General features: G+C 36.1%; 1 protein-coding gene across 6 annotated transcripts in view; it reads right to left on the bottom strand.

Annotated features, from left to right (window-relative positions):
• XIAP (X-linked inhibitor of apoptosis) overlaps positions 1-27,164 on the bottom strand; it is a 43,707-nt gene that overhangs the window by 7,986 nt on the left and 8,557 nt on the right. For 2 of the 6 annotated variants that reach the window (XR_014019953.1, XM_081276787.1), the window contains exons 2-6: positions 13,662-14,570; positions 11,842-11,941; positions 10,248-10,326; positions 9,154-9,196; positions 4,708-4,908 (exon numbers count right to left, since the gene is read on the bottom strand). Coding sequence is in view for 4 of the 6 variants with exons in the window: in XM_081276787.1 (XP_081132913.1) it covers positions 4,708-4,908; positions 9,154-9,196; positions 10,248-10,326; positions 11,842-11,941; positions 13,662-14,538 (1,300 nt within the window). In the remaining 2 variants the exon portion in view is untranslated. Of the gene's footprint in view, positions 1-2,982; positions 3,076-4,707; positions 4,909-9,153; positions 9,197-10,247; positions 10,327-11,841; positions 11,942-13,661; positions 14,571-24,026; positions 24,109-27,164 lie in introns of those variants that run through there. The other 4 variants (XM_081276789.1, XM_081276790.1, XR_014019954.1 and 1 more) reach the window with 3 other exon arrangements.

Below are 27,164 nucleotides of genomic sequence, written 5' to 3'. Positions count from 1 at the left end.
ATAAAAATACATTTAAAAAAGTTTAGAAATAAAAAAAGATGACAATTTTTTGGCAATGTTGCAGTGGAATTCAGGATTGTGAATGCTATGCAAGTGCACTATACTGTATTATATTCATAGATCTATGATGGTAAATTTTATGTATAACTTACCACAATTAAAAAACAAAACAAAACAACCCTCAAAAACATCAGACCAATCTGCATTCTACTCCCAACTATCTGCGTCATCTTCAGCAACAGCTCATCTGGCACTTCAAGTTTCTCACTTAAGTAATGAAAAATGTGACTTCTTTTTTTTTTTGTATTGGGGTTTGAACCTAGGGGTATTCTACCACTGAACTACATCCCCAGCCCTTTTTATTTTGAGACAGGGTCTAAGTTTTCCAGACTGGCCTTAAACAGCCCTTTTCTAGATCAGGAGGTTCCGGGTACAAGAGCAATAAAGTCAATATCTAGACAACTTTTGATGTTATTTGCTAATATGTTTACTACCTTATTTTATACCTCTTCTAAAATATATTAATGTTATTCATTTTATTATTAGAGCAGATCCATGTGGAAAGATAGGTAAGAAATGAATACGACTTGACTCTGATATTATGTATAGTAATACGTACATAGATAAGGATTAAAACAAGTGGGTTAGCGTACTAAGTTAAGTGCTTTATCTCACACTGTGCAATTTATTTATTTATTTTTGATGCTGGGGATTGAACTCAGAGGCTCTTTACCATTGAGTCACATCCTCAGCCCCTTTAAAATTTTTTTAAAATTTATTTTGAGCAGGATCTCACTGAGTTCCTGAGGCTGGGGGCCTCAAACTTGTGATCCTCCTGCCTTAGCCTTACAAGTTGCTGGAATTACACACTTGTGCCACCACACCTGGCATGATTTAAAAAAAAAAAAAGGCACTGACTTGGTACTATTTTTACATGATAGTTTAGTGGGGTATTCTCTGCCACACAGTCATTGTGGGAAAAGCTAGCACTGAATCTAGGATGTCTCAGTAAGAGACAGTATACACTTTTTATAATAACTTGCCTGCTTGACTTCAAATAGACCCATCCCTTTTTAAAAAAATAATTATCTGCCTCTCAATTTAGTGGACTAAGGAGAAATGGACCGAGGAATTCCAACCCTGCCTGCCCCCCCAGAGCTGTCATTTGCTTAAGCCCTCCTTCCCACACCATCCTAGTTTGTAGTCTTAATGATAATAAGAACCCCACTGACTCCTGCTGGACAGAGAAAATACACTCTCCAATTCATTCTGACCCTTCTCTTCCAATTGCAACCCACTAAATACTTCTGTTGCAGACAATGTCTGCAACAGAGGTAAGTATAAAGACTTATACTTACTTAAGCTTGAGTTGTATTTAAGATGTAGGGAGGTGCTGGGGTTGTGGCTCAGTGATAGAGCGGTTGCCTCACATGTATGAGGCACTGGGTTGGATCCTCAACACCATATAAAAATAAATAAAATGAAGATATTGTGTCCATCTACAACTAAAAATAGTTTTTAAAATGTAGGGGGAAATGACAATCGTTTGTAGTTCTATTACGGTAAAAAGATGACCAAGTAAATAGTTTATTTTACTATCACTGGAATAAGTGAAGCTTGTATAAGTTTAAATAAATGCATCTTCAAGGAAAAAGTAGTGGGATTTCTGTTAAATCTTTTATATCAACTGATATAATTTTATTTACATCATCATCATTAGTAGCAGTATTTGCAGTGCTAGGAACTGAACCTAGGGATACTTTTACTACTGAGCTTTATCACTAGCCTTTTTTTTTTTTCCTTCAAATTATATTTTGAGATAAAGCTTGATCTTGCTATCCTCCTACCTCAGCCTTCTAAATGACTGGGTTTAGTGTGCCCAACTGGCCATTAATGATATTTAAAACTATGTCAGTTAGTCCACTGTGGTGGTACACACTTGCAAGTTCAAGGCCAGCCTTAGCAATTTAGCAAGAGCCTCAGCAACTTAAAGGACTAGGGATGTAGCTCAGTGGTAAAGTACCCCTGGTGGTTCAATCCGCAATCCCCGCCCCCCCCCTCCAAAAATATATACATATATATACATAAAATATATATGTATATATATGATAAATGTTCATACTGCTTCATGACTCATGTAGTTATCTGAATAATGTTTTAAGAGCATTCAAAATAACAAAGATCAAAGTCTTTAACGTGTCAAAGTCAATTTTTAGGTTTATTAGAACTAAAAGAATTTTAATCTTTTGGAGGAAGATGGTCAAGAGCTTTATAAACATGATTATAGATAAAGTACCTAAAAGTCCATTCAGTTTGAAACCTTTTCTTTAATCTTCACTGTTGCTGGCAAGTACTATAGTTTCCATCACCTTAAATGAAAACTAATATTTTTTTTATCCTTTTCTTAAAAAGTAGGTTAAATGCATTTATTCTACATTATTTACTACACTTCCTATATATGATTTATAGTATTAGGGTGCCATTTATTCAAAGTTTATTTAATAAAATGACCCCTTCATATTTTCATATACAAAGTTATAAAACAATCTAAAACCAAACTATTTCAACTACAAAACTTATAGATTCTACACACAATGATGTTAGACTCTGTTGTTCTTTGTCTCGAATAGAGTATAAATTCATTTTAATTAATAAATAAATGAATCTTATGGAGATTCTGATTAGAACAAGTCAATTGTGAAAATATCTTAAAATGGAAATGGTTGGGGGTGTGGCTCACTGGTAGAGCACTTTACTATAGTGCCCAAGGTCCTGGGTTCAATCCCCAGCATCATGAAAAAAGGGGTGGTGGAGGGATAAAACCAACTGGTTTCAGATGATGTGATGAAATTACTGTTAATTTCATTTAAGTGTGATAACAGTATGTTACAGCCAGCCACGGTGGTGCACAACTAAATTCCCAGCAGCTTGAGAGGCTGAAGCAGGAGAATTGCAAGTTCAAAACCAGCTTCAGCAACTTACCAAGCCCCTAAGCAACTTTGTGAGACCCCATCTCAAAATAAAAAATAAAAAGGGCTGGGATGTTGGTCAGTAATTAAGCACTGGATTCAATCCCTGGTACCAAAAAAAAAAAAAAAAAAGGTATACTTGTTAAAGCCCTAATCTTCAATTATAATGGTATTTGCAAAGTACAGTCATATACTACAGAAATACATTTCAGACAAAGGACCACATATTTAGTAGTGGTTGTAACGGAGTTGAAAAATTCCTATTTTCTAGAGACATCTCAGCCATCCTAACGTGCAAGCACAATATATTACACTCACGTGTTTGTGGTGATGTAACATAAACCAACCTGCTTAGTTGCTAGTCATATGAAAGTATAGCATACACAATTAGTCACAGTATATAATACTTGATAACTTTTTTCACTATTTTAGGATGTATTCCTTTTACTTATAAAAATGTTTCATAAGGGGCTGTGGTTGTGGCTCAGCAATAGAGTGCTCGTCTAGCATGGGTGAGGCCCTGGGTTCGGTCCTTAGCACCACATAAAAATAAATAAATAAAATAAAAGTATTGTGTCTAACTACAACTAAAAAATACTTTTTTTTAAAAAAAAAAGAGAGAGAGCAGAGAGAGAGAGAGATTTTTTTAATATTTATTTTTCAGTTTTCGGTGGACCCAACATCTTTATTTTATTTTTATGTGGTGCTGAGGATCGAACCCAGCGTCCCACTGATGCCAGGTGAGCATGTTACCGCTTGAGCCACATCCCCAGCCCCCTAAAAAATATTTTTAAAAAATGTTTCATAAAACAGTTTGGCATGTCAAACCCAAAGCAACCTCATATCAAACATTTCATATTTACCAAATCTCTTGATTGCATTAGTCGGCCATGTTGAGTGACTGACCTATACCATGTAGGTTTATATAAGTATATGCCTTCATGTTTGCAAAATGAGACTGCCTAAAAATATATTTCTCAGATTATATTCTCACTGTTAAGCAATGCATTACTATAATTAAGTTTAGATGAGGTCACGAAGGTAAGAGCCTCCTGATGGGATTAATGTCCTTTTAAGTAGAGGAAGAAAGACTAGAGCATTTATGCACCACTCCAAACCCCTAACTGCCATGTGAGGACACAGAGGGAAGACAGCCATCTTCAGGGCCCTCACGGGGAACTGGTCTCAATGATTTTGGACTTCCTAGCTTCCAGAAACGTGTGAAATATATATCTGTTATTTACGTCACTCTGTGATATTTTGTTACAGGAGACTAAGCCAACTAATAGACACAGTAAAAGTTACATTTAAAAACCATCCTTATCTGTTGGATATATATTGAAGTATTTATAGATCATGATATATAGGCTGTCTGGCATTTACTTTGAAGTACTGTAGCAAAAAAAAAAGTTGTGGAAAATATGCAACAATATTGGAAAAGTGGTGATGGATACATGAAGGTTCATTACACTGTTATCTTCACTTTTGGTATATTTGAAATTTTTCATAATAAGAGATTAATTTAGTGAGGTTTTAAGCAACTTAGTGAAACCCTGTCTCAAAATAAAAGAGAGCTAGGGATGTAGCTCAGTGGTAAATTGCCCCTGGGTTAAATCCACAGTGGTCCCCTATGCTAAAGGGGTTGTGGGGGGGGTGTGAATGAGCTAGAATCATATGAGATACTAAACAAAACTTAGTGGTTAGGTTTTTCTTGCTTTTTTAAAACAGCCATTCATACCTTTCTGCAATGACGTTTGACTTGATTCATCTTGTGTATTTTCTTTCTGAGCACTCACTAGATCTGCAATCAGAACCTCAAGTGATATATAGTTGCTCCCAGACGTCTGAATTTTTTCCTCCATTATTTTCTTAATGTCCCTGAAACTGAATCCCATTCGTATGGCTTCTTGTACCATAGAATTCTGGAAGATGGTATCATCTGAAATGAAAATTGGGAGGTAAAATGATAGAATTAAAATAAATATTATTATTTTTTGTATTATTATTGTTTTTTTGTGGTGCTGGGGATTGAACCTAGGGCCTTGTGCATGTGAGGCACTCTATCAACTGAGCTATATCCCCAGCTCCCAAAATAAATATTATTAAAACAACCCAATAGTAAATTAGTTTAAAAAACTGAACAGCAAGCAACCAGGTGCAGTGGCACACACCTGTAATCCCAGTAGTTTGGGAGGCTGAGGTAGGAGGATCATGAGTTCAAAGCCAGCCTCAGCAACAGCGAGGTGCTAAGCAACTCAGTGAGACCCTATCTCTAAATAAAATACAGATATAGGGCTGGGGATGTGCTCAGTGACTGAGCACTCTGAGTTCAATCCCCAGTACCAAAAATAATAATAATAAAAAAAAATTAAACAGCAAGCAAAAAATAAAACAAACCAACAACTCCAAACCATTAAACCAAAGCTGCTTTGGAAGGAAAATTTTTCTGAAATATTCAGGCACTGAAGGATCACTTTCAGAATCTTATTAAAAAATTAACTGTAAATGCAGTAAGTATGTATTTTTTAACACTATGGATTATTCAAGTTGAGGGTTTTAAAGACAGTGATAGGAGGCAGGAACAGTGGAACATGCCTGTCATCCCAGAGGCTTGGGAGGCTGAGGCAGGAGGACTGAAAGTTCAAAGCCAGCCTCAGAAATTTAGCCAGGCCCTAAGCAATGCAGTGCTCAAAATAAAATACAAAAAAGGGCTGGGGATTTGGCTCAGTGGTTAAGTGCCCCTGGGTTCAATCCCAGGTTCCAAAAAAAGAGGACAGTGATAAGGCCGGGAATGTAGTTCAATGGTAGAGTGCTTGCCTAGCATCAGTGAGGCCCTGGGTTCCATCCCTAGCATGACAAAACAAAAACAAAATATTAAAATACAACAGTGTAAAAGAAGGCAAACAGGTAAGAAAAGTGTTTTGCAAAGCTGAATATTTTTCAAATCAGTTGTACAAATTAACCAAAGGTACTTAAAAAGTGGATATTATTGCTGAGTCATTACCAATGTTTTTTTAAAAAGTCATGGAAAATTGGGGAAGTCCCAGTCTGTGACATCAAATGTCTGTTTGCTAGGTGTCAGAGTTAGTTTCTATCTAAGGGGGTTAGATTACATAAGACAAGAAAGTAAATGGAAATTCACTGTTCTAATACTCAAAGTAGAATACAGCATATATAGGGCAATCCTTAGGGAGGAGAACTGCAGCTGGGCACAGAGATACATGCCTATAATCAATTTATAGGCAGACAAATTTCAAGTTCAAGGCTAGCTTTGGCAACTTAGTAAGATCCTGACTCAAAATAAAAAAAATAAAAATAAAAAGGGCTGGGGATGTAGCTCAGTGGAAGAATGCCCCTGAGTTTGCAATTCCCACTACTGAAAAAGAGAGAGAGAGAGAGAGAGAGAGAGAGAGAGAGAGAGAGAGAGAGAGAAAGAGAGGACAGTTGTACTGATATCTACTCCTGGTTATTAGAAACCAGTACTTATCTCTGCCAAAGAAATGCACATGAATATTCATAACACCATTATTTATAATAACCCCAAACTGGAAACAATTCAAATGTCCATCATCAGGTAAATGAATAAATTCTGGTATATTAAAATACAACATAGAATAAAAAAGAACAAACTACTGCCATGAACAACATGGATGAATCTCATAGATACAGAAAGCAAAATTCATCAAAATGATGAACCAGACATAAGAGTATATACTAAGAAGTTCAAAACTGAACTATGGTAATAGGGAAAATTAATTTATGGTTATAGAAGCCAGAATATAACTTGTGGGTGGATACTGAATGGGAAGCAGCCTGAAGGATCTTTCTGGGACAGAAGAAATGCTCTATATCTTGATCTACATGATGGTTACACAGTATATATACATGTTAAATTCGAGTTGAAAATTTAAGATTAGTGTACTTTAAAGCATTTTACTGTCTGTATATTATACCTCAATAAATATTTATTTAATTGTTTGCAGTGATAGGGATTGAACCCAGGTTTTTGTGCATGCTAGGCAAGTGCTGGTACCATTGAGTCACAAATACTAATACATTTAGTATTTTTATTCATTCAATGACTCTTTCCATATTTCTGCGGAGCAGAAAATATGCAATGGTTAAATACAACATCAAAAGTATAAGCAACAAGCTAGGAATAAAGGTATATTCCTGTAATCCCAGACATGGGAAGCTGAGATAGAAGACTGCAAGTTTGAGGCCAGTGTTGGCAACTCAAAATTAAAAAAAAAAAAAAAAAGTGCTGGGGATATAGCTCAGTTGTAAAGTGCCCTTGGGTTCAATCTCCAGTATTCCCCACCCTAAAAAAGCATAAGCAAGAAAAGGAAAAATTGACAACCTAACTAAAAAAGGTCAAAGGAGATGAACAGACATTTCTCTAAAGAAGATTTTACAAAGAACCAATAAACACAAGAAAAGATATTCAACATCAATGGCTATGGAGGAAGAGCAAAACAAAACCGAGTACCACATCAACCTGATAGAATGGCTATAAAAAAGAGGACAGACAGTAACAAATGTTAGCAAAGATGTGGAGAACTGGAACTCTTAAACACTGCTGGTAGAAATGTTAAAGGATGTAGCCACTTTGGAAAACTTTATGGTAGTCCATTATAAGGTTAAACATAGTACTGCGTGCAGTGGTGCATGTCTGTAATCCAAGCGACTTGAGAGGCTGAGGTAGAAGGATCTCAAGTTCAAAGCCAGCCTCAGCAATTTAGTGAGACCCTTAGCAACTTAACAAGAACCTTTCTCAGAATAAAAAAAAAAAAATTAAGGTATTATCTATACAATGAAATATTTTTCACCACAAAATATAATGAAGAATGAAGTATTCATATATGCTACAACATGGATGACACCTGTGACCATATATCGCATGATTCTATTTATATTAAATTTTCAAAATAGGAAAAATCATGGAGACACAAAATAGATTAGTGATTGCCTGTGCCTGGTAGCAGAAGACTGGAGAATGACTGCTGATGGGTCAGTATGGGGTTTACTTCTTTTGTGATGATAATATTGTGCAATTAAATAGAGTGATGGTTGTTCAACCTTATGAATTTACTAAAAAACAGTGAATTACACACTTTTAATGGTGAAACTTAAGATATATAAATTATATCTCAATTTGAAGATATTAATCCTAACCTAGAACAAAAGTTTCATTCATCATAAAAGAATAATACTGTAACAATGATTAAATACCCAAAATTATTAACATTTACATTATTGATTCTTTCTGAATAACTTTAAAAATATATGCTATACCCTTGGGCTGTAGATATGGCTCAGTAGTACAGCACTTGGCCTAGAATGTTTGAGGTCCTGGGTTCAATTCCCAGTACCCCCCGATACACACATATACATTCACATGCTACACAGATTTTTTTTTTTTTTTTTTTTTTTATGGCAGTACTAGGAATTGAACCCAGGGTCTCATACATGCTAATTAATCTCTCTACCACTAAGCCACATCTCTGATAACTATTTATTTATTGGTACCAGGGAATGAATCCAGGGGTGTTTAACCACTGAGCCACATCCCCAGCCCTTTTTGTATTTTATTTAGAGAAAAGGGCTCGCTGAGTTGCTTAGGACCTTGCTAAGTTGTTGAGGCTGGCTTTGAACTTGTGATCCCCCTGCATCAGCCTCCTGCTGGGATCACACGCATGCACCACTATGCTGGGCTCAACATTCTTTTTTTAGAAAATTAATTTTTAATATTATTTTTTAGTTGTAGTTGGACACAATACCTTTATTTGTTTATTTTTATGTGGTGCTGAGGATCAAACCCAGAGCCTCACACATGCTAGGCAAGCCCTCTACCACTGAGCCACAACCCCAGCCCCTAGAAAATTAATTTTTTTTATATAGAATTGTGCTGACCCAGAATCAAGCAATCCTCTCACTCAGCCTCCCAAATAGCTAGGACTACAGGCACATGCCATAGTGCCCAGATTGTACTAATATTAATATAGAAATACCTGATTAAATTTATAAGCACTTCATTAAATTCTTAAATTTATAGCAATCTCATCTCTAACAAATATACTATGATATTATGAAAGACTATGCTTAGTTTTTCAACCCATAAATAACAACTATAATAAATTGGCAGTGAAATTAAAAGTATATTAATTTTAATAAGCATATTTACCAATTCTTTTAGTTAGTGATGGCATTTTTTCTCCAGTTCTTACCTAAAATAGAAATATAAATTGTAAATAAGAATTCTTTATGGTAGTAGGCAATTATCTCAATTAGAAAAGTTACATTAATCAAAAATTTGAAGGGGCTGGGGATGTGGCTCAAGCGGTAGCGCGCTCGCCTGGCATGCGTGCGGCCTGGGTTCGATCCTCAGCACCACATACAAACAAAGATGTTGTGTCCGCCGAAAAAGTAAAAATAAATATTAAAATTCTCAAAAAATTTTGAAATAAATTGACGTTACTCCAATTAAAAATATGAATATTCAGAAGAGACAAAACTTGATAAAGTTAAAACATATCTAATCCAATCTTTTTACTTCACAAACAAGAAACTGAGGCCCAAGGAGATTAAATGACTTCATGGAGATAATGTAATTAAGGCTGGAATCATCCTAACAACTCTGGTCTCTCATTCTAGATCAGGAGTCGTTCCATGTATTACTAACATCCAGTTTATCCTATCAATTTAGATACCTTTTCTTTTTCTTTTTGATTTGTAGTACTGGGGATTGAACCCAAGATCTCACACATGCAAAGACACGTGCTCTACCACTGAGCTATACCCCAACTTTTGTTTGTTTTGTTTTGAGACTATTCTCACTAAGTTGCCCAGATTGGTCATGGACTTTATGGTTCTTCTGTCTCAAGCTTCTGAGTAGCTGGGACAACAGGCATGTACCACCATACCCAGCCTAGATACATTTTGAGATTTTAAATATTATCTGCAAAAAGGTTAAAACTACTTATGAATGCAAAGTATATTATACAAAGATAATTTCAAGAGAGTAAGGGACTTCAGGGACTTCAATATTTTGGTTCTTCAATCCCATTTTTGTCTACAGTGATACTCAAAGTCATTTCATCCCAATCCCCTTTTCACAAATTTGATTCAAGAATATAAATCTCCCCTTGAGTTCTCCCCTTTAAATTTCACCACACATTATTAACTTATGATACTATACCGAGAATTTTACATGAGGAAACAATTGTAAAACAAATTATACACTATTCAAAAATACATATTATATAACAAGGGACTTACCAGAGTCTCTTCAAGTGAATGTGTTAAATGGATATTGTTTATGTATTCTTGTCCCTTTTCTTCCAACAGATATTTACACCTAAACAATATAATAACACTAAACTTTAGTAGCTGATAAATTAGTAAAGATAGAATCTCCATCATGTTAATTCCATTAATTGCTTTCTGTTATTTCTAAGGAGCCACAAAAAGTAAAAGGTTGCCCAATGCCCTAGCCAACTGTCATTTTAAGGTTAAAAAAATTTTTCCATTTCTTATGTTACTTATGCTAATAGATAAGACTTGGTAGAACAAATATACCAACCTGAGAACTTTCAACTTTTAAGCATGAATTATTGAATTAGCACCTTGACTTATTTTTTAAAGTTTAAAGTTGTCACTCCTTTTAATAGGCCTTTATTTAGAGGATTAACCAGTTGTATGTACATTTAAAAATCTTCATTTTCAAGCTTTCCTTTTAAGGTTGTTTAAGGGTAAGGTGTCTTTTCAAATGATCACCCTCAAGTTTTAAGCTGTCATTTTGTGGGACCGAAATTCACATCACTTATTATACCTGAGTACATTATTTTAAAGAGGCAAGATGGAAAAGAGACATTTAGGGGTATATCATCATCCTAATATGCCACTTACAGTAAGAAGCATGATTATTTAATATATCACCTAAAACTGCTAATTAATTATGACCCACCACCAGATGTGTCCTGATTTCGGAGGTCTTAAAATAGTGGCATGGGGCTGGGGATGTGGCTCAAGCGGTAGCGCGCTCGCCTGGCATGCGTGCGGCCCGGGTTCGATCCTCAGCACCACATACCAACAAAGATGTTGTGTCCGCCCATAACTAAAAAATAAATATTAAAAATTCTCTCTCTCTCTCTCCTCTCTCACTCTCTCTTTAAAAAAAAAAATAGTGGTGCACACCTGAAATCCCAGAAGCTCAGGAAACAGGAGGATTGCAAGTTCAAAGCCAGCCTCAGCAAAAGTGAGGTGCTAAGCAACTCACTGAGACCCTGTCTCTAAATAAAATATAAAGTAGGGCTGGGGATGTGGCTCAGTGGTCGAGCGTCCCTGAGTTCAATCCCTGGTTCCCCCCTCCCCACAAAAAAAAGAATTAGTGAAATCCATTAGTATTTCCTAGGGCATATGATAGCTTCTTCAGGACTCTCCTTAGCAACACAAGTTCTCTTTAAGCCTCTCATAAAAGAGCCTACTTCCAATAAATAAAAAAGTATACAATTTCTAATTTGGTGTTTAGAAATGGGACAATCTGAATGTCACAGATATTCAGACATATATGCAGTGAATGTTTTGGCCACAAGAGGCAGCTTAGGTAATTTTTTTAATAATGCAGGTGATCCCACTTTAATAAACATTGTACAGATTTCAAGCCATACACAGCAAAGGCAAAAATAGTTGAGGTGAAAAGTAATTCAAGTCTTTCCATTGTATACTGTCCAACTTGCCTGTTACTGAATGAACAGTTAAGCATCTTCCTTGGGGCTGGGGATGTAGCTCAATGGTAGAGCACCTGACTAGCATACATGAGGTCCTGGGTTACATCCCAGGCATCACATAAAAAAATAATTAAACATCTTACCCTGGATACCACTTGGCATGCTGTTCCCAAGGGTCTTCACTGGGCTTCCAATCCGTTAGCCCTCCTCCACAATGAAAGCATTTTACTTTATCACCTTCACCTAAGGAAACACCAGTACAAATACATGTATTTGTGCATTTAGAAGCTTATACAAAAATATCTGTTCTAACACCTACAACTAAACATACCTAAATTACATAAAAATCTCAGCACTTTCATATTTGCATCTAAGTAGTAGATAAGCCCCCCTCCCCCCCAGTACCAGGAATTGAACCCAGAGGTGATTCACCACTGAACTATATCCCTAGTCCTTTTTATTTTGAGACAGGGTCCCATTCAGTTGCTGAGGCTGGCCTTTAACTTGCCATCCTCATGCCTCAGCCTTCTAAGCCACTGGGATTACAGGCATGCAACACCATGTCAGGCTGATCTTTATTTATTTTAGGAGGAAATACACATGGAACTCAATGAGTTGATCTGAGATATTTAACAAAAGACAACTAAAAAATAAAAGTGACCATTTTTTTTTTTTTGGTAACAGAATTGAACCCAGGGGAGCGTCACCACTACACCACATCTCCAGCCCTTTTTATTTTTTATTTTGAGACAGGGTCTCACTGATTTGCTTAGGGCCTCACTAGGTTGCTGAGGCTGGTCTCAAACTTGTGATCCTCTTGCCTCAGCCTACCAAGTCACTGGGATTACAGGTATATGTCATAGCACCCAGCAAATACTGACCAATTTTTATGTTAAAACTAATTGTTATATTATTTTTAATGTGTGTTACTTGAGCTATTAATATTGCATTTATTTTATCAAATTATAAAACTTTAAAATAAATTATGTTCCAAGCTTTAATAACAACAAAGTTCAGCAATGAAATTACAAGATAAGTTGCTCTAAGGTGATAGCTGCATGACACTAAGCAAACTTTTAAGACATATGATGATTACTATACAAATGAAAATTTTTGAAATAACTTGTATTTTGCATTTTGGCATTATTCAATCCTAAAATTAATGGGTCAGACATATAATAACCATAAAAAATATTTCTGGAACCCATTGCACTAATGACCCCTCCTGACACATCCACAACATCTATCTGAAAAGCATTCATTTGAAGCAAAAATATAATACAGGGAAGCTTTCAAATATATAGTTGATATACAGGCTAAACAAAACTTTTTTTTGTTGTTGTTGTAGGTGGACACAATACCTTTATTTATCTTTTTATGTGGTGCTGATAATCAAACCCAGCGTCTCGCACATACCAGGCAAGTGCTCTACCGCTGAGCCACAACCCCAGCACCCAAAACTAAACTCTTAAATGTTAATTCTTTCTACAGGGTTGTCATGAAGCTTAGAGAAAATTCATGTAATATGTACTGAGCACATGTAGTAGATGCTCAAAAAATGATAGCTAGTGTTACTATTAGACCCATTTTATATCAGTGATATATATCATTTGCCTATTTTCACACTCTTTAAAAAACATTTACATGACCATAAACATGATTCATAACATGGTAGTCTCTCTCTCTCTCTCTTTCTTATTTTTGCAGTACTGGTAATTAAACCTAGAGCCTTGTGTGTGCTAGGCTACTACTGAGCTACATTCCCAGCCCTCATGGTAGACTTTTTTTACATAAATTTAGTAGTGACATTACAGATTCAACATAAGAGATCAGAGAATAATACTGATATAAATAAGCACACCAGCTTATACCAAAATATTTACCAGTTCAGGGGGTTAAAGGCATCTCTTAATTTTTTAAGAGCCCTGGAATAGTTGGAAAGTTATTTATTGGTTATGTTTACCTAAAGCATAAAATCCAGCTCTTGCAAGCTGCTCCTTGTTAACTGAGTATATCCACGTCCCAAAAGTAATGATCCGTGCTTCATACTCTGCCATGGCTGGATTTCTTGGTGGATTTGTTGGATTTGGGAAATTCCTATCAGAACTTACAACATCAGATTCACTTCGAACATTAATGTTCCGGCCCAAAACAAAGAAGCAGTTAGGAAAGTGCCGCCTGTGTTCTGACCAGGCACGATCACAAGGTTCCCAATTTTTCAGTTTTCCACCACAACAAAAGCACTGTACTTGATCATCAATACCTGTGTAGTAGAGTCCAGCACTAGCTAACTCTCTGGGGGTTAAGTGGGCATAGTCTGGCCAGTTCTGAAATGACTTCAATCTAGCTTCTTCACTACACATGGCAGGGTTCCTTGGGTATATGGTGTCTGATATATCTACAACCTGTCCGGTTCTCAAAAGATAGTCTGCATGAGTCTCAGATGGCCTGTCTAAACCAAAATGATTTCTGCTTCCAAGATAGTTTTCAACTCTGTACCGACCATTTTGGACACCAGGATTTGTAGGTTGTGCAGCACTATTTTCAAAATAAAAGCCGTTGATAAATCTGCAATTTGGGGATACTTTCCTGTGTCTTCCAATTGCTGAGTCTCCATATTGCCATCTATCTACTGCCGCATGACAACTAAAGCACCGCACAGTATCTCCTTCACCAGTATAAAGAAAACCTGCTCGTGCCAGTGTTGATGCTGAAACAGGGCTACTACTTGGAAAATTAGCAAAAGTTTTTAATCTATTAAACTCTTCTACAAATTCTTCATCTTTATTGATGTCTGCAGGTACACAAGTTTTAGATCCTTCAATACTGTTAAAAGTCATCTTCTCTTGAAAATAGGATTTGTCCACCTTTTCTAAAAAGAGAACATTACATTAGGAAATCCAAAACGTGAAACATAAGCAATATACTTTTGGTATTAGGAGCTAACAAATTATTGACTAAAAATAACTACACAATCACTAAAACACTTTCTAATTCTAAATACTAGAATTCTACATTACCACATCATTCAAATCATATAATCTGGTATTTATTTTTTTCTCTTTCTTTTTTGGTGATGCTGGAAATTGAGCTTCATACATGCAAGATAAGCACCTTATCACTAGAGCTACATCCCCAATTCTTTTTTCTAATTCTCTCTGCTCTTTCTAGACATGCCAGGCAAGTACTCTACCACTAAGCCACATCCCTAGTTCTTAAGTATTTTTGAGACAGTCTTTCTAAATTGCCCAGGTGGGCCTAAAATTTGGGATTCTCCTACCTCAGTCACCTGAGTAGCTGAGATTACAGGCATGGACCACTGCACTGTACCTGGCCTGTTTTCTCTTTTTGAGGAAAGTAATATTTAAGCAAGAAGAACAAACTATTAAATTCTTATTTTTATATAAATATGAAAACTGTGATACAGAATATATTATAATTATTAAACATCTAAAATCATTTTTAATTAGGAAAAACACGAAAGAAGCACAAAATATGCAGATTCTTAAAGTCTATGCATAACTGTTATAATGGATCATTGTATATTCAAGGCATCAAAGTTCAGTTTTTACAATTGAAAGAGAAACGAATGTTCAGAATGTTAATGAATTAATTTCTAATATTTCCTTACTTTTTTGCTTAGCAAAAAATAAGGTATTCACAATATTGGTTCCATTATTTAAAAGCATCAAATACGTCTAATTTTTCTGCACAAATAAACAAGAGTCCATTTTTACTGGAATCAGATCACTCCAGATAGCTATAGATATAGCCATATAAAATACTGCCCTCTAGAGGGTGGCTCAAGAAAAATCCTAAGTATTTGCAGACCTTAATTGCAGGCAGTTTTGCTACCAACTTCCCAAGGCCAAGGAACAATCTGTTCAAATAGGAGAGAATTTGGCAGCCTCATTAGTGCTGCTAAATTACAGCTGTGTAATATTTAACCCAGATAAAATACTAAAAGGAGCCACTTAGGTTATGAGAAGGTAGCAAAATAATTTATCCTCCAAACCTGGACAATTTGAAAGTGAAAAATGATGCTACTAATAATTATATAAAAACAAAAAGCATTTATCAGGTTTTCCCCAGGCAAACCAGAGTAAGTAGTCACTCCAGCTATGAGGTAAACCTGGTTCTCTGGAATCTTCCACATTGCCTGATACTGTGTTCAGTTTATTCTTGTGAGATGAAAAAGAAAAGGGTCACAAAAAAACTCAACAGCACAAAATAAAAACAAAACAAAAACCCAACAACCAATTAAAATATTGGTGAATGACCTTAATAGATATTTATCAAAAGAGGATATACAAACAGCCAACAAGCATATGAAAACATGTTTAACATCACTATAATCATCAAGAGAAATGCAAATCAAAACCACATGAAAGGCTGGGATGCAGATAAGTGGCAAAGTGTCTGCCTCACATTCATACAGCTGTGGGCTTGACCCCCAGTTCCAAAAGACAAAAAAAAAAAGATAAAAAAAAAAAACACATGAAATATCACCTCACACCTTAAGTTAGGATGGCTATTAACTAAAAGACAAAAAACAATAAATGCTGGTGAGGATATAGGGAAAGGAGAACTCTCACTGTGGTGGAAATGTAAACCAGTATCATTATCAAAAACAATATGCAGACTCCTCAAAAAAAAAAAACAGAAACAGATCTACCATATGGTCTAGCAATCTTACTACTGGTGAAATCACTATGTTAAAGAGACTTGCAGGTTTATACAGCACTCTTCACAACAGTCACGATATGGAATCAACATAGTTGCCCATTGCTGGATGAATGAACAAAAATCTCTCTCTCTCTCTCACACACACACACACACACACCTCACAGGGTACAATTTGAAAGGAGAAATAACTTCTAATGTTTTATAGGGTTAACATGGTACATAACAATTAGCTGAATGTTTCAAAATAGCTAGAAGACAGGATTTTGAATGTTTCCTATGCAAAGAAAAATAAATGTCTGAGATGACAGGCAATTTTCCTGATCTGATCATTACACATTGTATACATGTAGTGAAATGCCATACTATACCCCATAAATACATCAATTAAAAATTTTAAAATATATTAAAAGGAATGGTTACAATGACTGTCTCTACTTCATATGTACAATGATTTCTTAGAAATAATTATCCATATCTCTTCAATGAACTTCAGATTTTCTGAGCCTTGTCAATTTACACTGGGATTAATCCATATATTCCTCAAGAGCTAAGTTCAATCTGCATAAAGTAGATAATGACTTTTCATTAACATTTTACAGATATCTGAAAACATTCTGACATTAGTTCAAAGTCCTTTGTTGAATCAGCAATAATAAACTGGATGATAAAAACCAAGATTCAAAGGAACAAAGACTGGCTGGCTCGCTAGTGAGATAAAATTTAATAGGGATAAGAGTAAAATCTTATATTTTGCTTTTACTTTTATTTTTTTAAGAGTGAACCATACATCAGTTTACTGCATTGTCAATTACGATATTCTGCTTTAATAAAAATCTGCAGCATAACTAAGGAAGATGGAGACTTGATTTGGAACAAAGTCATATGAAGGCAAACCTCCAGATTAAAAACCTTGGGATTTTAGTTAATTACAAATTCATTATAAGCTAACATTACATGGCTGCTAAAAAAACTTACAACTTCAGGCTGCATTAGTGTCCAGATGTGCAACATCCAGGTCCAATTCAGCTACACTGGAATATTATTTCCTGTTCCAAACACATTTTAATGTCCTTAGAGAGCAATCAGTATGATGAAAATGATATCATATGAGAAACAGTTGGAAGAGCTGAGAATGTTTATCCCAAAGGGGGAAACATTTCTGAGGGAAAGAGTATAGAGGATAGAATAACTACCTTAAGATATCTAAAAGGCTGTCATATGGAAAGAGGATCCAAATTCTGTGTAGCTTGAGGGCAAAATTAAGGTCAATAATTATAACCAGTACATTTTAACCCAATACAAGGATGAACCTTAAAACAATCAATAGTAGTACAAAATGGATTGGGTTGTCTTGTAGATTATGAGTTCCTCCTGTTACTGACAGGGACTTCAGACTAGGAGACTAAACATTTTCAAGTCTGTAATTATCCTGAAGAATAAGTGCTCAATATAATCCAAAACATGTGAAAATTACCCTCCCTGAAGGGATAAGTTTTATTTCTCAGGTCAATCAAAATAGAATTATAAAATCTAAGATCTCATTTCATAATGGTCAATATTTTGTGAGGTTCAAGTAGTCACCCCATTTCAAATAAAGCAGATCAAATTCTATCATTGAACAGGAGCAGGAGAATCTCTATCCAAAGCTTTCAAGAGGAGATGTCATCTTCTCGGGGGTTATTTCTATGATATTAGTTTAAATTCCACTGTTTTGAAAAGCATGTATTTATTTAGAAGCACTCAAATGAATACTACATAAACTCTCCAAAGGCTCATGCTCTGATAATGTGTATGTTATTCATTTGAGTGCTTCTGAGTAAAATTAAAAGTGAAAGGCAGAAAGATAACTGACAAAAGATTGAAAACTGGGGCTGGGAAGGCACCAAAAGAAAGGGGTGGGAAAGAATAAAAAAAAAAGGATCCAAGAGACAAGAAGGTAGAGAAATAATATTGCAGACAATGAGTATAACAGAGGGTACAGAATGTGAAAATGGAAGAAAAATGGGGTATGACTATTGGAGGAGGGTTATAAAGACTTTGGAAGTGAAAAAGTCTGAGTGCAATAAAGTATGCTGACATAACTTAAGGCTTCTCTGTGAAAGCATATTTAGAATATATCCATTAAGTAAGTTGAAGGGTAGGAAGTCAGGGAGAAAGATGTCAAAGAAAGCTTTGCCATGGGGTGGGTAGGCAGCCAGGAATCTTGAGAGGAACAGTGGTTGGGAAAACTGCATTATGAAATCCAGCAATGGTACAAAAAGGACCAGCAAGCAATGGTGCATGCTATATGAAGGGTTTGGAAGATTTTAAGATGGTGATATGTTGTGAGGACTTAAAATACACATGTACATGCACACATTTAGCCTAGTCAATTGTGTGAAGAAAGCTATGGGCAGGTGACAGAGAGGGTTGATAGCTAATTTAGAAAGAAAATGGGAAGGTTGTAGGGAGGACAGGCAGAGATAAACCCAGAAAATTCACCTAGCTGGTACCTGCACACAATAAAAAGTTTCTGTTTCTCCCAACTTCTTCTTATTAAATTTTACAAACATGTAGCATAAAAGTTATTTTAATGGGGAAAATGATATAAAGTAGGATGTACACCAGACTGCCACTGTGTTAAAAGATGTACTTACGGGGCTGGGGTTGTGGCTCAGTTGTAGAACACTTGCGTAGCATGTGTGAAGCACTGGGTTTGATCCTCAGCACTACATAAAAATTAATAAATAAAATAAAGGTATTGTGTCCATCTACAACTAAAAAATAATTTTTTAAAAAAAAAAAGATGTACTTATGGTCAAGACCCAGAGAGTGGTATTTTAAAAAATGGAAAAATATGTCAAAATGATCTGGCATGGTGGTACATGCCTGTAATCCAAGGCTCAAGAGACTGAGGCAGGAGGACTGCAATTTTGAGGCCAGCCTCAGCAACTTAGTGAGACCCTGTCTCATAAGAAAAAATAAAAAGGGCTAGAGGTATAGCTCAGTGGTAGAGCCCTCCTCTTACAAAAATAAAATGAAATAAAAAGATGGCAAGATTACAGGTAATCTCTATCTCCAAAATGCCTTTATTAGCACTGTTATTTAAAACCTCTCAAGCTGGCCCACTTGCCTGGGTCAGATGCCCACCAAATTGTAGGAGAGGTGGCAGAGAGCAAAGAGGTAGATGGGACTGCCACCCCCCCTAGCCTCTTAGCCAAGGCCATACAGTAGGGCATGCATTGGAGAGCTCTAGGCCCAGACCCAAGTTGCCTCTGCTGGTGCTCAATCTCATGGGTTGTAGGTGCCTAGGTCACAACACATATGCAAACTAGCTCACTGGCTCATACCCCCTAGAGGCAGCCCAGCACTTAGCATGAACTGTTGCCACTGTGGTCAGCGGCACCTGGCTTCCTAGAGATGAAGAGCAGGTTTGGTGCTGAATTTTGTTGGCTTTCACTAGAAAAAGCAAAATTTGAAAGTTTTGAGTTTTATGAATTACTGTAATATGTTCATAAGTTATATAATGTTGGCATTTTAATTTTTGTTTTCTTTTTTATTTTTGGTACCAGGGATTGATTCCAGGGGCACTTTACCACTCAGCTACATCACAGCCCTTTTTTATTTTGCTTAGGGCCTCACTAAGTTGCTGAAGCTGAACTTGCTATCCTCCTGCCTCAGCCTTTCAAGATGCTGGGATTACAGGAGAGTACACCATTGAGCCCAGCTTAATGTTGAAATTTTAGTAGACTATGGAGACATCCAGTGAGATTTTTAAAAAAAACCCTATAGGGCTGGGGTTGTGGCTCAGCAGTAGAGTGTTCACCTAGCATGTGAGGCCCTGGGTTCAATCCTCAACACCACATAAAAATAAATAAATAAATATAGATAGATATTGTGTTAAAAAAAAAAACACCTATAAATAATGAAAGGCTATGACTGTGGCTCAATGGTAGAATGCCTGCCTAGAATGGCAAGGGTATGAATTCAATCTGGAATACTGGGCAGGAGTAAGAAACCCTATGATAACTATCACAAAGTTGTTTCAATAGCCAACCCACTGTAAAGATTTTTCTAAAAAAGAAGGAAAAAAGCAGGCAACAGTGCCTTTGATACTGGCATATTAATAGAGAAGATAAATGCTTTAACTGCATTTTGATTTGTTAACCACAGAAAAAGGCCATATATAATCAATGGCATGCCCCAAGACTTTAGACCTTCTATTAGATATATGGATATTCTTTTTTGGTACTGGGGATTGAATCCAGGGGTGCTTTACCACTGAGTTACATCCTCAGCCCTTTTTATTTTTTATCATTTTGAGACATGGTCTCACTGAGTTGCTTAAAGCCTATCTGAGGCTGGCCTCAAACTTGCAATCCTCCTATCTCAGAGCCTCCAAATTGCTAGAAATATAGGCATTCACCATTGAAGATGTGGCTGTTCTCCCAGAAACTTATGGCAGGGTTCATCTTTACAAACACAATGGTAAATATTCCCTAGAACTCCTCATCTGGGATGGTTTCAGCCTAAAGGAGATACCACATGGCTTAAAGAAAGTCTCAGGGATCTTTATCTTGGATTGTTACAAGAGGTCTGGCTCATTGAACAGAGCGATTAACTGTTAATGATGACATTTTAGAAGTTAATGGTATAAAATCTTAAGGGAAACATCTCAATCAAGGAACAGCCACGATGATTGCAACCAACAGCAACCTCATCCTAACAATGAGACCAGTAAACCAGAATAACATTGCTGAGAACAGTTAGCCTTCTGGTGGCTGTTGCTAATCTACTACTGATAATAGTCCTTTTGGCCATCCATAGCAAATTGAGCCCAACTTTGAGCCAAAGGATGAAGACAGTGATGAAGATGACATTATTATTGAAAATAATGGTATGTCACTGCTAAAGCTGTTCCAACTGAAAGAAGCCTGGAATCTTTAACACAAATAGAACAAATTGTTTTGAGTCTGGAAAGAATGGTTTTATTACTTCTAATTAAGTGAGCTTAGCAAGTGGTGCAAACATAAAATTTGAAACACATGCTCCAAATCACAAACTCCCAGAAGACGAACAATCATAACATGAAACCATCTTTTCAAAGTTTTCTAAGTAAGAATCCACAGGACTTATAAATTACGCTAGTATAAGAGCTTTTAAACCTCTGAGCCAATGACCTAGAATAGGCATGAGAACAACAATATTGCAACCTTAAAAATATATATTTTTGTACCAGGGATTGGACCCAGGGGCACTTAACCACTGAGCCACATTACCAGCTCTTTTTAAAAAATATTTTTATTTTGAGTCAAGGTCTCACTAAGTTACTTAGGGCCTCAATAAATTACTGAAGCTTACTTTGAACTTGTGATCCTCCTGCCTCAGCCTCTGGTATTACAGGAATGCACCATCACACATGGCTTTAATATTATTAAAATAAATAAAATAGAAAGAGTACTAGAAGTTACCTAGGGCTGGGGAAGGGAATGACTGGGGAACAACTGCAATGGTTACAGGGTTTATTTCTGTAGTAATAAAAATGTCCTAAAGTTAGATAGTGGTGATGGTTGCACAACTCTGAATATGCTAAAAAAGGCACTGAACTGTATGTATGCTTTAAATATTTTTATTATTTATGTATTTATATTGTTGGTGCTGAGGATTGAACTCAGGGCTTCAAGCACGCTAAGCACATGTTCTACTACTATGAGACATTCACAGCTTTGCATTTATGCTATAATGTATCTTATAGTATTTGAGTTATATAGCTAAATAAAGCTTTTAAAAAACAGCAGTTTAATTTTTTTAGTAACCCTTCTTTTAAGGGTATTAGGGATAGAACCCAGGGGCACTCTACAACTGAGCTGCATCCCAGCCCTTTTTATTTTTTATTTTCAGACAGGTTGCCTCAAAGTTGCCTAGGCTGGCCTCAAAGTTGCTATCCTCCTGCCTCAGCTTCCCAAATTGCTGGGATTACAGGTATGTACTACTACATCCAGCTAGTATAACAAGTCTAAAACAAAAGGGCCTTTGCTAATTAAATTATGTGCTTTTCATTTGGAAAATATGATAGTACAACATTTTCATAATTATGTGAGAGGACTAGGTTATTTCTGTTTGAAGCCATTACACATTGTTCCCCCCCACCCCCGGTACCAAGGATTGAATCCAAGGATGCTCAGCTGAAATATATCCCCAGCCCTTTTCATTTTTTAAAAAATTCTTAGACAGGATCTCATTATGTTGCCCAGACTGGCCTTGAACTTGTGATCCTCTTGCCTCTGCTTCAGAGTAGCAAGGATTACACAACCTGTTTGAAGCAGTTACATTTTTAACCTGTTTCACAGAGCCCAGTTTATTTTTCCTTTAACTACATTCTTTAAATTCTAATGTAAAAAAAAATTTTGATTGTATCTCTTTTGGTACTCTGATAACCTTGATTCTCATATTCCCAGTATTTTTATTTACAAATGTAGTTCTTCCATTGCTAATAGCACAAATCATGCTTTTTTTTTTGCTTTTTAAAAAAATTTTGATTTGTTATATATGACAACAGAATGCATTCCAATTCATATTACACATATAGAGCACAATTTTTCATATCTCTGGTTGTACACAAAGTAGAGCCACATCCTTTGTGTCTTCTTACATGTGCTTAGAGTAATGATAACCATCGCATTCCACCAACTTTCCTACCCCTATGCACCCTCCATTCCCTTTTCCCCTTTGCCCTATCTAGAGCTTTTAAACCTCTGAGCCAATGACCTAGAATAGGCATTTATTCATTTAACGAATCACTCTTAAGTGCATTTTTTTCTTTATATTTCTTTATTTTTTTTTAGTTTTCAGTGGACACAACATCTTTATTTTTATGTGGCTGAGGATCGAACTCAGCGCCCCGCGCATGCCCGATGAGCGCACTACCCGCTTGAGCCACATCCCCAGCCCAAGTGCATTTTTTTCTAGCTTCTAAGAAATCAAAACAATTGGCTGCTTTTAAGGAATAGCTTTCCATGTTAATGAAGCCCTGAAGCTATGTTCCTGAATTATGAAGTACTAGATAGTTGTTCACATTGGTGTCTACCCTAAAGCTTATATGTTTATAAACTATTAGGTAAAATTTGTTTTAAAAAAAAGAAGGGCCAGGTGTGGTAGTGTGTGCCTGTAACCCAGCTACTTGAGAGGCCCAGGCAGGAGGCTCCCAAGCTTGAGATTATCCTGGGCAACACAGTGAGACCCTATCTCAAAATAAAATAAAAAAGGGTTGGAGATATAGTTTAGTGGTAGAGTGTAGCTGGGTTCAATTCCTAGTACCAAAACAAACAAGCCATTAATTTCACTGTCTCTGGTAATGTAAAAGCCTCTCTCCTTTAATTTTTGTCCTTATTCTCAGTCTTACTGGAAAGCATTCCTTTGTGTATGCCTATAAGTACGCTGGGGTGCTATTAATCTTTTAACCTATAGTATTCCAGTAGTGTGAATATTTTGACACAAGTTCAAGGCTAGCCTTGCCAATTTAGCAAGATCCTCCTGTCTCCAAACAAATAAAAAGTATAGAGATGAAGCTCAGTAGTAAATTGCCCCTGGATCAAATCCTCATTAAAAAAAAAAAAAAAAAAGCAAAAACAACAATGAAGAAGCATGGTGTGGTGGCCCATACCTGTAATCTCAGCAACTCAGGAGGCTGAAGCAAGAAGATTTCAAATTTAAGGTCAGCTTCAACAACTTAGCAAGACCGTCTCAAAATTAAGAAAGAAAAAAATGGGTTGGGGATATAGATCAGTGGTAATGTACACCTGGGTTCTATCCCCAGTTCAAAAACAAGACCCCTCATTTTAAAGGACATTTTCTCTATATGTTAAAAATATATTAAGAAATAGTCTTATGTGTAAAAAATAAAACAGCTTTGATTAAATGAATTTTAAAAACCCCTCTAATGTTAAGCAATAGAAACAAATTCCCATGCACAGAAAAACTTAATATTAGAACACTACTCAGAAATGTATTTAAGTATTAAGCTTCCTCATAAAAAATCTGCATTATTTGAAATGAAGATGAAAATAACAAGATGGGCAAGATGGTGTGCTCTTAATAGTATCAGTTACTCTGGAGGCTGAGGCAGAAGAATCACTTGAATCCAGAAGTTTGAGACTAGTCTGGGCAACACAGTAGATCCTTTCTCAAAAAATAAAATGATTTGGTCTGGGATTGTGGCTCAGTGGTAGAGTGTTCACTTACCATGTGTGAGGCCCTGGGTTCAACCCTCAGCGCCACATAAAAATAAATTAATAAAATAAAGATATTGTGTCCAACTACAACTAGAAAATAAATATTAAAAAAATAAAATGTTTTAAGAGGGATGGGGGTGTAGCTTAGTGATAGAGCACTTGCATATGAAAGGCTGAGTGTGATACCCAGCACTGGAAAAAAATTAGGTAAAAGATATTTGTGAGTCAATTACTACTGGCTTAAGCAACTTTAAAAAACAATCTAGGGCAGGGGTATATAGCTCAGAGGTAGAATGCTTGCCTTGCATTCAGGAGCCCTGAATTCAATCCCCAGTACCACACAAAATGTCTATTTTTTTTTTTTGAGAGAGAGAGAGAGAGAGAGAGAGAGAGAGAGAATTTTTTAATATTTATTTTTTAGTTTTCGGCGGACACAACATCTTTGTCTGTATGTGGTGCTGAGGATCAAACCCGGGCCGCACGCATGCCAGGCAGGCACGCTACCGCTTGAGCCACATCCCCAGCCCCACAAAATGTCTATTTTATAATATGAATTTCAGTTATCTTAGCATCTTAGAAAAAAATTAAAAAGTAGTTTTTATATATGTACCAGATACTGAAGAAAGTAATTTTCCCCCCCAGTGGTAGGGATCAAAATCCAGGGCCTAGTCAGGTATGGTGGTTCTTTCCTGTAATCCCAAATTCAAGGCTAGCTTCAGCAACTTAGTAAGACCCTGTCTCAAAATAAAATTAAAAAAAAAAAAAAAAAAGGTCTGTGAACATAGCTCAGTGGAACAGCGCCCCTGGGTTCAATCTCCAGTACCAGGAAAAGAAAAAAAAAAAATGACAGGAGTTATGTAAGAAACATAATCCGACTAGTTTACATTCCATTACTATTATGCTGACTGAAATACATTATGTAATTAAAGGCATCTGTTTAAAACTCAGAAAACATGTATTTAAAAAACTCATCTATGACATTTTTGCTGATTTTTCCTCTCAAAACTCCAGTGAATGAGGAGCTAAGGCGGTAGGTAGCTCAGTGGTAGAGTGCTTGCCTCGCACATGTGAGGCACTGGGTTCTATCCTCAACACCACATACAAATAAATAAATAAATGAATATATTGTGTCCATCTACAAAACAACAACAAAAAAAATTAAAAACAACAACAAAAAACTCCAGTGAATGACAACTCTTTGTACCTTTAAATATCCTCTACATAGTTTTCTGATTACCCAAGTTATGTGAGAACAAGATTTGATCATTTCTGCATGTACATATGTTTGCATGTATGTACATAGATATGTATGTGTATATGTCTTTGTTGTATTGAAGATCCCTTATGCCAAAGGCTACTATATCTTATAACGTTTGTATTCCTAATGCCTATAGCAATGTATGAAACACAACAGTGCTTAATAAATGTTAGACAAAATAACAAATATTGAATCACCTGTATAAGGCCACTGTTATCCCATATCCAACCAACCATCTTCCCTGGACTCTTGAGACTGCTGTGGATACTAAAAATTGTATGCTACTGTTCCTAGGAAATGTGATCAAGTTAGCCCTTTTTTTTTTTTTTCCAGTTCAGGGATTGAATCCAGAGTCCCTCCACCACTAAGCCACATCCCCAGCCCTTTTTGTATTTTATATAGAGACAGGGTCTCACTAAGTTGCTTAGGGCCTAAATTGCTAAGGCTGGCTTTGAACTTGTGATCCTCCTGCACTATGCCATCACACCCATCAGGAAATGTGATCAAAATAAAGAAATATGGGAAGTCCAAACAAACACTGTAATTCTTTTAGTGATAAAAACCTATAATAGCGTCACATTTCAAAAATATTACAGTATTTAATTGGGTATGTTAGTGTGCACTTGTAGTCTTAGCTATTTGGGAGACTTTGGCAGGAGGATCAGTTGAGCCCAGGAGTTCATGGCCAGCCTGAGAAACACAGTAAGACCTCATCTCAAAAAACAAACAAACAAACAAAAAAAACCACTTATATAGTATTCATAAATTTTTTCATAGTAACATAAAAAATTTGTACACTTAATAAAAAATCCTCATATAACTTAAAATTTATCTTGACATTTTTTTTTGCTCATTACTTGCAGAAATAATACAAGTTTTGCCCTCAGCTTCTTTCTTCCCTGTAGAAGATCCAGGGTAAAGACACTTGACAAATAAGCAGCATTCTCCCTGACCCAATGGAGGTTAATCCCTTTTTTAATGGTCTTAAAGTATTAGTCATGGACAGTTCCCTGTTAGGAAACAGCATTTTGATTTACACAGTACACACTGTTCCCCAGTACCACCACCAAAAAAAGTACTTTGTTGCAGTTATCTGGAAAATCTATCTATGGAAATAAATAATAACATAAAAGTTGGATTTTTAAAAATGATATGCCCTGAAAAACAGGGCATACATATCATTTTAAAAATTCAGCTTTTGGGTCTTGGAGTTTAGCTCAGTGGTACAGCATTTGCTTATAGCACATGTGAGGTCCTAGGTTCAATCCCCAGGAACACTAAAATAAAGGGAGGGCATTTTTACATGATACAT

This window comes from Spermophilus citellus (assembly GCF_964194105.1).
Source record: "Spermophilus citellus genome assembly, chromosome: X".
In the NCBI taxonomy this organism is placed as follows: domain Eukaryota; kingdom Metazoa; phylum Chordata; class Mammalia; order Rodentia; family Sciuridae; genus Spermophilus; species Spermophilus citellus.
This window is presented reverse-complemented; position numbering and strand designations above follow the sequence as displayed.